The 13,833-nt window shown below is 27.9% G+C and overlaps 1 protein-coding gene across 2 annotated transcripts; it reads right to left on the minus strand.

The window, feature by feature from the left end:
- Positions 1-8,837: 8,837 nt before the first annotated feature.
- On the minus strand, positions 8,838-12,771 carry LOC141674527 (uncharacterized). Of its 2 annotated transcripts, XM_074481233.1 has the most exons (9): positions 12,449-12,771; positions 12,219-12,371; positions 12,039-12,154; positions 11,195-11,286; positions 10,930-10,951; positions 10,762-10,830; positions 9,481-9,533; positions 9,221-9,401; positions 8,838-9,125 (listed from the first exon to the last, which is right to left on the minus strand). In XM_074481233.1, the coding sequence occupies exons 1-9, from the start codon at positions 12,747-12,749 to the stop codon at positions 9,045-9,047; spliced, it is 1,068 nt and encodes a 355-aa protein (XP_074337334.1). In that variant the 5' UTR covers positions 12,750-12,771; the 3' UTR covers positions 8,838-9,044. The 2 variants fall into 2 exon arrangements, with proteins under 2 accessions (XP_074337334.1, XP_074337335.1); XM_074481234.1 differs by lacking the exon at positions 9,481-9,533 and having other exon boundaries at positions 9,221-9,319; positions 12,449-12,769.
- Between the last annotated feature and the right edge of the window lie 1,062 nt (positions 12,772-13,833).

Raw genomic sequence — 13,833 nt, forward strand, 5'->3', positions numbered from 1 at the left:
ATTAACATTTATCTCGAGAATCATTGTAATCTAGCAGCTCTAAAGAACACCTGAATTTCTTGAGAGGGTTTTTAACAGTTTTATCAGAATTAATAAATTGTTATCGCATTTATATCCTGATTTTGATTAGTTCATATAATTATATCCAACCTCCGTTAAACAATTGGGTCGGATCCTTGGAAAACCATTGTCAGGTAGGTCTTATAGAACAAATGAAATCTACATAGTTGGATGAAAAAATGGACGGTCATGAGTTAAAAAAAGCCTATTTATCACCCGCGAATATTGTCTGCGGTTGTTAGGGTTAAAATAACATTTGATCAGTTGGCCCACCTTTTCTATCTATTTCCTTATTATATTTAATTTTCAGTTCTATAGTATTATTTTGTTATTATCTGTTTCTTTCTTATATTTAATTTTTAGTTTTATAATATTATTTGTATCATGAAGCTAAAGTTGGTTTATTTTTGTATAATTTTTAAATTTCAATTTTTGTATTATAGTTTAAAAATAATATAATAAAATTTTGACTTGCTCATTACTATAAAATAATACAAATAAAATTTGTATTATCATTTGTAATAAAAAAATTATTTTTACCTTTTTTATAATAAATTAAATGTAAATTGATAAAGATTACTTAAAATATAGAAAAATGTAGGTATATTTTTCTACCTAATAAACTTCTTTTCAAACTTTTTCTATTTGTAAAAAATTTAACTACACTTGTTGTATAATCACTATCTCTAATTATTGGTAAATCAAACAAATTTTAAATCAGAAAATATCATCATATCTTAAAAACAAATTCATGCCAAAATAAAATTATGATCTTTATAAAATATAAATTTTCAATATTTTGATATTAATATAGTAGTTTAATTTATTTTAATTATATTAAAGAAAATAATAACACAAACCCATACCTTAAATTTATAATATATTACAATATTTTTTGTATTATTTTATTAGTAATTAGTGGTTCAAATTTTATATTTTTTATTATTAACTTCAAATAAACAACTGAGATGTAAAAATTTAGACAATTAGTTAAATATAATAAATAAGAATAAAATAGATAAAAAGATGAGACCATGTGAACAATTCTACTTTTACCCTGTCAACCGCGGACATTGTCCACGATACGTGATGTGAATTCTCACGGACCACAGACAATGTCAGCGGTTCTTTCATCCAACGATGCAAAAATCATTTGTTCATTAAGACTTCCCTGGCAAACCGTTGCAAGAGACCAAAGTCCTAAACAATTTTAATTATTACTGGGTAATACGAGCATACATCAAAATAATAACATGACTATGTAAATATATCAATCACAAACTTAACCATCAAGATTAATTACCTAATCTGATTATAATAATAATTGTCTACCCAATCCAATTATGATAATAATTGTCTACCCACACAATTATTACCCAATGAAATTATTTCTTTTATCACCAATCATGCACTACCTATTGGGTTGAAATTCAACAATCCTCCCGTTCAACCCAATACGATTCATGCACAATCGAATTAACCATCACCATCAAGCCATCGATGTCGATTCACCAATGCCTCCCCTCGAACAATAACCTCTCCTTCTGACACAAAAATATTTCTCTTGTCTTTTTGACCTTTGAGTATCTCTAAATCACTTTTAGTGACCTCCAACATATTGTTTTTCAACATAACAGTATATTCCAAATCAACTAATTTACCCAATGAAATGAGATTTTGATTTAACTCTGTTATGTACCTTACTTGAGTTAACTTTCGAACACGACCATTGTGAAGTTTCATTGTTACCTCACTGATGCCAGCAATCTTTACCCTTTTATCATTCATTAAAGATTTAAAGTTATCATATTTACCTCACACTTGTGGTAGTATGAGAACCAGTCCCTCCTAGCACATATGTGATGAGAACATCCCGAGTCAAGTAACCATTCTTCTTTTGATCCCTTCTCTTCTTGAACCAAAAGAACATCTTCATCAGCTTCCGTAAGCGAAACACTACCCCTCCTCGATTTTTCCTCAACTCTCTCAAGTCTTCCTTTGTATTTGGACACATATATTGTATTTGACCCAATTTCTTACAGAAAAAACACTCGACATTAAGGTTATGTTTCTTTACATAATTCTTTTCCGTGTCACTTGTATGTACCACAAACGCACTTCCATCTGATGTGTCAATCGATCCTTACTTCATCAATCTTTCGCATCCAGAAGAACAACAGTAGTCTCATCCAAATTTAACTTCATTTTCCCAATCAATAAAGAAGTCATCACAGTATTATACTTCTTCGGTATAGACATCTGTAGAAGAACAATTTTGTCCTCATCCTTCAATTTTTCATCCAAATTATTCAGGTGGTTGATTAAGTCATAATAAATACTCAGATGATTTCTTAAATCTCCGAATTCTTCCATATTGAACCCCGAACAAAACTTTCTTGAGGAACAATTTTTTGGCAAAAGACTTTAAGTGATAAGTCTTCGTTGACTTTTCCCACAAATTCTTGGGATTATCCTCTTCAAGAAAATCATACTTGATTTTCGAGTGCAAGGGCCAACCAGATTGTCGATGCTACACGTAATTTCATGTCTCCTCACTTTGTATCATCAATTTCAGTAGCCTTCTTCTCTAATATAAAGAATCACTCAGAAAATTGATTCTTGGATAAACATATTCCTTATGTATGCAGGACATCTCGCACAAATAAAATTTGTTCTTCACAATGTACAAGCTTTCTGGTGTGCGTATTTTATACTCCCAAAGGATATTCTAAAGCATATTCAAGCTTTATTTATGCATTTTTTGTGATTTGGGTATCCTTCGCGAACATACAAAAAATAGCACGAGATAAATACAACTTTCCCAGAAGATGAGGGTGGCTTGGTATTAGAGGATATTTGTGAATGAAACACTAGCCTCATTTTAAAAATCTTTTATTACATCACAAATCCAATGTCAAAGTCCCTCTAAGGGGAATGGGTGAGAAACACAATCATCAAATGGTCTTTGTTTTGAATTTTTAATTACCCATATAATATTCTTGGATTTTTAGAAAAGTGTGAAGGCCTCAAACTTCAAACTATATTTCATGTCAGTGGTAACAGAGAGAGCACCCATTGCTATGGTTTGACCCATGTCATACCGGGATCTCTTTTTGTAACAGTTCCTCAAGCCTTACGATATCTCGTCCAGGGCCTAGTGTCGGTGTAAAGGTGTCTGCAATTCTTGAAAACTCTTGATAACTCAGGCTGAAGGCTCCCGGATTTAAGCTATCATGATATATCATTATTTGGAGGAAAAAATTTCAGTATGGAAGTATCACCCATTCAATATGCAGAAAACTAATAAAATCATATGGGTCTATATTCCTTCAAATGCACTTGGAGTAACAAAATTACGGAATTCAATTTGTTCATTTTTATGGATCAAATTTCCTGGGCAACAAGTGTATGGAACAAACTCATGATTTCTCGCTAATCTTTCATGTATTGGCTTATTATGCACCAAAGAGTGGCCGACCACCTTAGAACGATCGAGGCACTTTAGAAATATAATTTGATGAAATAAGTCTTTCTCTGCATAAATGGGAAGGAAACTGTCCGATATTTATTCATCGTGTGTCCAGTTATTTGTTTCTTTGTCTGGCTTATTATGCACCAAAGAGTGACAGACCACCTTGGAACTTTAGAAATATAGTTTGATGAAACTAGTCTTTCTCTACATAAATGGGAAGGAAACTATCCAATATCTATTCGTCGAGTATCCAGTTGTTTGTTTCTTTTTCTGGAAAATATTTTTGTTTTTTACAGGAATAATTTTTCTTTAGAGAATATTACCAATAAATTTTTATTGAAAAATTTTTCTTAGAAATTTTTTTGCGAAAAAATTTTCCCTAAAAATTTCTCGAGAATTTTTTTCTGGAAAAATTCTTTCCCTTAAAAATATTTCTACGAGAAATTTTTCGAGAACAATTCTCGGAAAAACATTAAAAGGACAATTTTTGTAGAATATATATATTCCATGAAAGACATTTTACCGGAAAATATTTTCTAGGAATACAATTTCTGGAAATAATCCTTTAAGAAAATTTTTTTCAAGTAAAATATATTCTTAGGGATATAATTCCAAAGTCGAGTTATTTTCCTTTAAACAAACTGAGCCTCTTGGCCAAAATAGTAATAGTTTTGAAAATATTTTAGTTCGTGGATGCACTAGACCGGTATGAGGTTTTCTAGTTAGACTAGAACATGGGTATTATATTTTGCCGAATAGAGCAGAGGCATGTCACTCTCTTTGGGCTCACGTTGAACTTTATACTTTGCTTCTGCTCTATTGATAATGGAATGCTCCAAAGAGTACAATCCCGGGAATATAGGTAAACTTAAAAGTAAAAAAACATGCCTACGGACCAAAATGTAACTATTTCATTAAAAATGCTCAAAATATCACTACTCAGAATTATAGCCCAAAATCTCAATTAATAACAGGATTTCGTTTAGCGTTTTAAAAATATGAAGTAACGTTTTGTCACCTTATTTTTTTTTGAAAAACTAAACCACGCTACTTGAAGTAGCATTAGGGTTTTGAATGTTTTTTTTTGTACTTTCTACTTTCAAAAATTTAATCTAGGGTCTAGGGCCTAAAACTATAAATTATATAATTTTAAAATTTTAGGATGTAACTTAATTTAATAATTTTTAAAATTTGGGTTTTATCAATCCCATTTTTTTAGAAATAATTTAAAATATTTTTTTATTAATTTAGGATTTAACAATTTTTTATTTGGATTTTAAAAAAATTATTTAAAAATAATAATATGTGTAAAAAGCTAAATAAAGTACTGTTTTGGGTAAAAATGCTGCATGATGTAGTGTTTTGGGACTACATCATGTAGCGTTTTGGCTATTAAACATACTAGTTGGTAACCCGTGCGAAGCACGGCCCCGAGATTAAAAATATTAGTATCACATTATTATTTGAATAAAACTAAAACTCATAATCCGCAAAATACCGATCTAAATATAATATATAAAATGTTGTCAAAATATATAGTTAAAAAAATCGAAGTTGAGTTTAACTCTAAAATTTCAACGTATAATTCTAGTTATGCATGCACCTAATTATTTACTTATATTAATCTGACATGTTAACTTACTAATAAAATTATTTTAAAATAAACCTACGCTTGGATGTTGAGCAACAAATAAAAATTGAAGGGAAATTAAATTTACAGAGAGTAAAAGTAAATTTTTGTGAGTTGAAATTTGTTTACACAAAATTTTAAAAATAGTTGTATAATTTTCTAATGAGTACCAAGATAAGATTTAGGACCTAAACATGGTTTCTTTATTAATATAGATAGTTAATAACCCGTGCGACACACGGGCCCGAGAATAAAAATATCGAATTAATATTTATAGAGAATTATTCATAATCCGTGCAAAACACGAATTAAAATTAATATATTAATATCAATATTAAATTGGTACTTGTAGAAAATAGTCATGTGATTAAAAAGAATCGAATCAGTTATGAAATTTTCCACTATAATTCTAATTTTGCATTGTTTTACTTGATATAGAAATCTAACATATTAGTTTTATTTTTGTTAAACAAATTGTATCTCTATCTTATGAACCAAGTATATGTTTTTTAGATAATTTAATATTAATTAATATAATTTGATAATTATCTTATAATTAGCTTTTTAAATATAGTTTATTTAATATTACTTAATTATCGATAAAAAATAATTTACAAATTAAAAGTAAATAGATGTTATTAGACTTAATTAATATTACTTAATATAATCTAAATACAACCCATAAATTTGATACAGTTAAAATATATTTTTTTAAAGTAAATAAATGTTGTGATGGACAGTAAGAACTATAATCATTAAATTAATAATTTTCAGTATAAAAGTTAATAAATGTAACTAAAGTTATTTGCTATTACTTAATTATTTTTAAAATAATACTATAGAAAATAAAGTTTATAGAAATTAGAAATCAATTCGTGTTAATAGTTTACTTTGTAGTTAATAATTTTTCAAAATAAAAGTAAATATATATTATTATATTTAATTTAACGTAACTTAATAAATTTTTAATATAATTTATAAATAAATAAAATATACAGAGAATATAAGTCAATTCGTATTAGTAATTTACTTATTAGTTTGTAGTTTTTCTAAAATTAAAAATAAATGTAAGTTATTTTACTTAATTTAACGTAACTTAATAAATTTTTAATATAATTTACAAATCATTTAAATAATATTTTTATTTTATAAAGTAAATAGAAAATTGAATGAACACTAACTAAAAATAAAATAAAATTTACAAAGAATATAAGTCGATTTGTGTTAAAAACAAAGTTTATTAATAATAGAAGTCAACTTATATTAGGTAAGTACCAAATTTGGTACTTTGGTACTTTTAGCACTAAATTATACATTATTTCGCTTATTATTACATAAAATTTTAAAAATAGTTGTATAATTTTCTAGTGAATACCAAGATTTAGGACATAAACATGGTTTCCTTATTAATATAGATAATTAATAACCCTTGCGACACACGGGGCATGAGACTAAAAACATCGAATTATATTTATAGAGAATTATTCATAATCTGCGCAAAACACGAATTAAAATTAATACATTAATTTCAATATCAAATTGGTACTTGTAAAAAATAGTTATGTGGTTAAAAAAAATCGAATCAGTTATGAAATTTTTCACTATAATTCTAATTTTACATTGTTTTACTTGATATAAAAATCGAACATAGTAGTTTTATTTTTGTGAAACGAATTGTATATCTATCTTATGAACCAAGTATCTGTTCTTTAGATAATTTAATATTAATTTAAAAAAATTTGATAAATATCTTATAATTAGCTTTTTCAATATAGTTTATTTAATATTACTTAATTATCGATAAAAATTAATTTACAAATTAAAAGTAAATAGATATTATTAAACTTAATTAATATTACTTAATATAATCTAAATACAACCCATAAATTTATTATTGTTAAAAAATATTTTTTATTTAACATAAATAAACGTTGTGATGGACAGTAACAAATACAATCATTAAATTAATCATTTTCAGTATAAAAGTCAATAAATGTTACTAAAATCATTTGCTATTACTTGATTATTTTTAAAATAATACTATAGAAAATAAAGTTTGCAGAATTAGAAATCAATTCGTGTTAATAGTTTATTTTGTAGTTAGTAGTTTTTCAAAATAAAAGTTAAATATATGTTATTTTATTTAATTTACCGTAACTTAATAAATTTTTAATATAATTCATAAATAAATAAAATTTACAGAGAATATAAGTAACTGGTGTTAGTAATTTACTTAGTAGTTTGTAGTTTTTCTAAAATTAAAAATAAATATAAATTATTTTACTTAATTTAACGAAACTTAATAAAAAATTTAATATAATTTATAAATTATTTAAATAATATTTTTATTTTATAAAGTAAATAGAAGATTGGATGAACGCTACCTAAAAAGTAAATAACATTTACAAAGAATATAAGTCGATTTATGTTAAAAACAAAATTTATTGATAATAGAAGTTAACTTATATTAGGTAACCAAATTTGGTACTCTGATATTTTTAGAACCAAATTATAAATTGTTTCGCTTATTAATAAAGAACTAGCTTTACAACCCGTGTTCATTAATATTTCTATATTATTTAAAATTATAATATATATATTTTTGAATCATTACCTTATTAGTATATTTATAAATAATAATATAAATATTTATTGTTGACAGGATGATACTGAATTTGGGGTCGCGTATAAATAATAATATAAATATTTACTGTTGGCGGGGTTCGGGGTTCGAACCTGAGAGTTTTAGTAGTGTATAAATAATAATGTTCGGGGTTCGAACCTGAGAGTTTTAGTAGTGTATAAATAATAATATAAATATTTGTTGTTGGCGGGGTTCGAACCTCAGACTTTGAGTAGTGTGCATTTTTTTAGTATTTAAATCTAACGGTCCTGATCACTTGATTAAAAAGATCCAACGGTTATAAATATGGATAACCAAACTAACCAAAAAAATGTATATCAAATTATACCCCATTCTGGTTATTATAATATAGTATAGACTAGCTTAAATCCAGTGCGATGCACGGGTTCCCGTTAATATTTAAAAAAATTATTTATCCCGTCATATTTTATTTTTTTAAATATTTTTATAAATATATAATAATTATAAATTTATAATAAAAAAAAAATAACTTTTACAGAAAAAGGAGACTCCGTATAATGATTTAATAATTTAGTAATTTAGCGGATATATAACGCTAGTTATTTATTTTTTTATAATAGGATACGTTGTGATCATATTTTAGTAGGATAAGTAGACTATATACCAAATAGTTTAACAAATTAATTGTTTAACATATATATAACACTATTTATTTATTTACTTTAATAACCAAAATTAGGGGATAACCGTTGAACTAAATTATACCCAAGTTATTATAGTTTAGTATAGATAGCATAGATTGTATAGATAGTATATATATATATAAAGATAAAAAACAATATTAATACTATATAAAACAGCGTGACTTTGAATAAAAAAAGGGATACAAAACGCTACATCATGTAAAATTCTGGGTTATTTTCCAAACACTACACGATTTAACATTTTAAAATAACATTTTGGGCCATTTTTATAAAAAGTGACATTTTGGGCCATTTAAAAAAAAGACATTTTGGATCATTTTTCACCCTAAAGTGATAATTGGGGCCAAACACCCCCTATTATCACTATTTTAAAGTAGACAATTGTTTTCATTGATAAAAGTAATCATAGAAAATACTATCCCATGCGTAGAGGCCAAGTTAAAAGTACGACCACGAAGAAACTCCAGAAATATTTATTCATAAAAACTATGGACATTCACCGCTTTTTCCACAATAATAGATCAGGCGAAAGGAGGATGTGAACAAAATCGGGGAATCAAAAACTGCTGCTCCTCAGCTTTCAGTAATCTCCTTTTCCTTCGCTTTGCTCATATCTTCAACTGACTTGATATACTTTTTAGTCAATTCCTCAACCTGAACAAATTTTTCCAATCAGATACTTCCCAGTTTTTAATAATTTCTTACTAACATGAACCTAACTTTGTTACAGAAGGTACTATGAAACTAACCTCTTTCTCCAGCTTTTTTGCATCATCTGCTGAAATAGAGGAACTCATTTTCTCTTTACCCTTTTTCTTTGGAGCGGATTTTTTTATTGTGTCCAGCGCCTGTGATATGGTGGATTCAGCAGATTTGAATAACAATAATGGGTTACAATCATAATTTATAAATCCACATCCATGCCACAAGCTACGCAAGAATATAGTTGCATTAGAAAACTATCCAGATATCTTCTTGTCATATACTCGCAAAAATCATCTATATAAACCTCACTAGTAATGCTTGGCTATCGTTTCTAATGATCAGCCAATTCTTGAGAAACTACAGAGAATGGAAAAAGCCAAAGTTTAGGTGTTGTACAAAGGAAAATTGAAATCAAATTATGTTAACATTTAGCTTGCACTTATGTGTCAGCAACAAGATTTTTGCCATCACAACCATTCATGGAAAAAAAAAATAATATAACTTATGGATCAAATGATCAGGATAACCAATTGAAAACGTGAGAAGACCTGTCATAAACCTCATCCTGATTTAGGGGTCATTTCTTTTCCTCTTAATCTTTCTTAACCATCTTAATTTAATGATTAAGCTCATTAATATCATTTGGATATCTGAAATTTTCTTCTTAGCAATTACAAATTTTCTTAATCATTCAACCCTAACATCCAGGATTAAGCGCTAAGATGCAATTTTTGAAGCTCGTTTCTTGTACATGTCACGGGCTCGTTGCATCTTTTTAATATTTTATGATTTATGTATAAAATCTAATTACCAATTAAAAAAACCAAAAAAAAATATGCTTATTGATATAATGTTCGGTACAAATAATTTTTATATTCTATATTTAGTGTTGTTATGCAATATAATATTTTATATTTAGCATTATAATGCAATAAATTATTTTATATTTCGCACAATTATGCATTTATGTTATATGTTTTGTATTTACCCTTATGCATTCGTTGCTCTATTCAGTAAATGCATTTATGCATTTATGCATTTATGTTATATGTTTTGTATTTACCCTTATGCATTCGTTGCTCTATTCAGTAAATGCATTGTATCGATTTCATTATATCTTTATAAAACAAAAAATTCAATTCTCACTTTAAACATGAATATAATTAAACGTAAAAAATAATTAATAATTTGTAGCTGAAAATGTGAAATTGTATAAATTATTATATTTACAAATTATTTTTTTCAGTCATTTTTTTATTTAAAATACTCATTCAGATAATTCAAAAAATTATTGACCAAATGATTTTATTCATTACGTATTTAGCAATATTAATCATTCAGAAATAATGATTCAGATTAAACAAATGGCCCCTTAGTAGACATACAGTCCAGCCTCTAATACATCTATACCTGTAATAAGGAGCAGTAATGTATTTGTGCTGCATAACTTTTTTTTGCAGTAACTGTTTCTTGAGACACATTTTGCATATTAGGGTCCACTAGAATGTTACATACAAATACAATATCTAAAATATACTCTGAATAAGGGGAGAAAAAACAAGTATCTAACACATATACGGTATACCTTTTGTCTTGCTCTTCTTATGCTTTGCTTTGCATCTTCAGAAGATTTTGTTACCAACTTACAAACAACCTGGTTATAGGTAAGAAGTTACTGGATAAGCAATTGTGATAATCAAATAAAAAACATCAAGCAGATATTAAAGTATATATATGTCTATTGTTACTTCACCTGCATATGCTCCTTAGTCAGCCTGTAGAAACAAAAAACTTAAATCAGTCCACTTAAATGGTTAAATCAAAAATAATATAAAGAAAAGATTTAGCACCAAAATAGCATGAAAGTAGTGATTTCCACTGAATATAGACATTATTCATATTAAAAATTATTTATGATTAAAAGCAAAATAAAAATGGAAGCTCTGAGAGGGAAGACAGTGTATCGATGACTATGCATAGCAATTGATTAACCCCATATACATAGGTAGAATTCTTACGGAGGAATAGCTGCAACCAATCGTTGTCCTTCCACCTTTGGATTTAAACCCAATGGAGAAGCAACAATAGCTTTCTCCAAGTCTTTAATTGTCTGAAAAGACGCTCACGTTAAAAAATTATCAGGTCAACTGACTATCAATAATGGAAATTTTTAAAAGGTTCATAAGCTTGTATATAACATAAAAGGAAGAACATTTACAGTCCTTCAGTGCAAATACATTTTATTCCATACTACATTCCAAAGGCCTGTCTGCTTACGCTACTATGACTTACAAATCAAAATTAATTTATTTTGGTGTATGCACAAAAGGTAAAGATAACTTAATTGACTATAAACTGAATTATGAGAAGTAAAAAATAGGTACCTAACTAGTTAGTTCAATTTGCAATTTAACTCGGACAAAAATCAATATTATCATTTATTAGTGTAAGTTATATTTTTTGTTAGCTCTTACTTGATAAAAGTTAAATAGTAATAATAAAATAACAACACTGATATATAAAAGTAATGAAACTGATAATAGCTTAAGAAGTAGGAAAATCGCTTCTGCTTATAGTTTATCAAAATAACTTTAATTTTTTGCTAATAACTTTATGTAACAAGTAACCTTTTTTACCGTCAGCCTGACATGATTCATGCTTAGATCCAAGTTGATCAAAAGTCTGTTTATATCTCGGCTTATCTATTTATCAAAAAATCTGTTCAGAAAGGGGAAATGAAAAAAACCAAGGTCGTCCTAATTGTACAGAGGTTGGTTCCAGAGTATCCAAGAGAATGTATGTTATAAAAACAAGAACATAAACAAGATTTAAAGGAAAGTGTAAAGGACACAAGAATATTACAGAGGGATCATATGGAGAAACTGAAAGTGTTTTGGGATCCAAAACGGAAACAGCAGCCATCCCATTGAGGGGAATCTTCATTCCGTTAGCAAGGACAATAATGTGATCCAGCATTCCTGAAAATGAAATGAAATGAAAAGAAAATACTAAGAAATGGTAGAACAGCAAAGGAATACATACCTACAGATGCCCTCCCTGTTCGCAATTTGGTAAGTTCACGGGCCAACGCGTCTAGTGCTGCATCCATGTGAGAGAGAGCAGCAGGCTTAATCGTATCCCCGATATCAAAAGAAGCACCGGCATCTCCGTCATCACTATCATCATCAGCATAAGCTGAAAAAGAGTGAAAGAAATTTTTAAAAAAAAGGTAAAAAAAAATATAGAAATGTTAGAGAAGGGGAGAATGGAACCCTGGGCGATGCGTTTCTTGGCGAAGGATCTGGCGTGTTGGAATGGGAAAAAGATGGGTATGGAATGAGCAAGGGGAGGATTGGGATTGGGATTGGGATTGGGATTGGGATTGGGATTGGCATCGGGATTGGGATTGGGGGATTGTTGAGAATGAAGACATGGATTTCGAATAAGGAAAGAGAGTTGACGACGACATGATGGTGGTGACGAAATAGCACGACTTATTGACCTCCTCATCGCCATTTCCTTCTCTGCATCCACGTCCCTCTGTTTTCTAGGGTTTAATAAAACCCCTCTCATCTTTTCGCCTTCATTTTTTATTCTATTAAATTAATATCCCCCCAACAATTTCTTTATTCATTAGTTTACCTTCTTTTTTTTTTACTTTTCCTTGCATGCTTCGACGCCCTACTCAAATTTAAAAAAATTCTTTTAACATACAAGTAATTAAACAAACACGCAACCCCATATTCTTTTAACATACAAGTAATTAAACAAACACGCAACCCCATACATAAAATATTGAAAAAATGATAAAAATGCCTCTTTTTTTAAAATTTGTGACAAGAATACCATTTTTTGGAATGTTTGGTCAAAAATACCTACCTAATACGCATTTTAAAATGGGGTATTACTAATACGCATTTTAGAAATGGGTAACTTGTATAAAAAAAATTAAAAAAAAAATAATAATTATGGATATGCATTCGTGAGATGCGTATCATGCCTTTACAAAGCATGATACGCATGTCAGGAATGCGTATCATGATTTTACTTTTTTTTTATTTATTTTTTGTTTTTTTTAAATAATACTCATTTGTCAAATGCGTAATAGCCTTACCCATTTTTGAAATGCGTATTAGAAATGTATTTTTGGCCATATCTTTCAAAAACGGGTATTCCTGTTACATTTTCTAAAAAAAAAGGTATTTTTGGCCATTACCCTAAAATATTTAAAGAAAAGGATTAATTATTGGTCTTAATCGAAAACGAAAAACCTTTCTTTTCTTGTCCAAGTAAAAAACCGAAGTAATGTTTCAGCAAATCGTAGGCACGTAAAAACAGGTCTCAAGTTAAAAATAAGTCCAGTAAGAAACGATAAATGACCAACTCGGTTATTCTCAAACAATCTAACAAGTAGAACTACAGAAGGGGGGTTGAATGTAATTCTTGATTTCTTTTCTTAATCTTTAAAACTTCTAGCAAATATAAATATAAATGTTATGCTAAGTGCGGATAAGAAATATTCAAGTATTCAAACACAAAATAAATAAATAAGAATGTTTAAAATATTTCTGGTGGATTGTTGTTTCCACCAGATATATATATATATATATATATATATGTATGTATATATATAAATGTAGAAGATCTTTATGATGCA

Source organism: Apium graveolens, chromosome 7 (genome assembly GCF_009905375.1).
Source record: "Apium graveolens cultivar Ventura chromosome 7, ASM990537v1, whole genome shotgun sequence".
NCBI lineage: Eukaryota > Viridiplantae > Streptophyta > Magnoliopsida > Apiales > Apiaceae > Apium > Apium graveolens.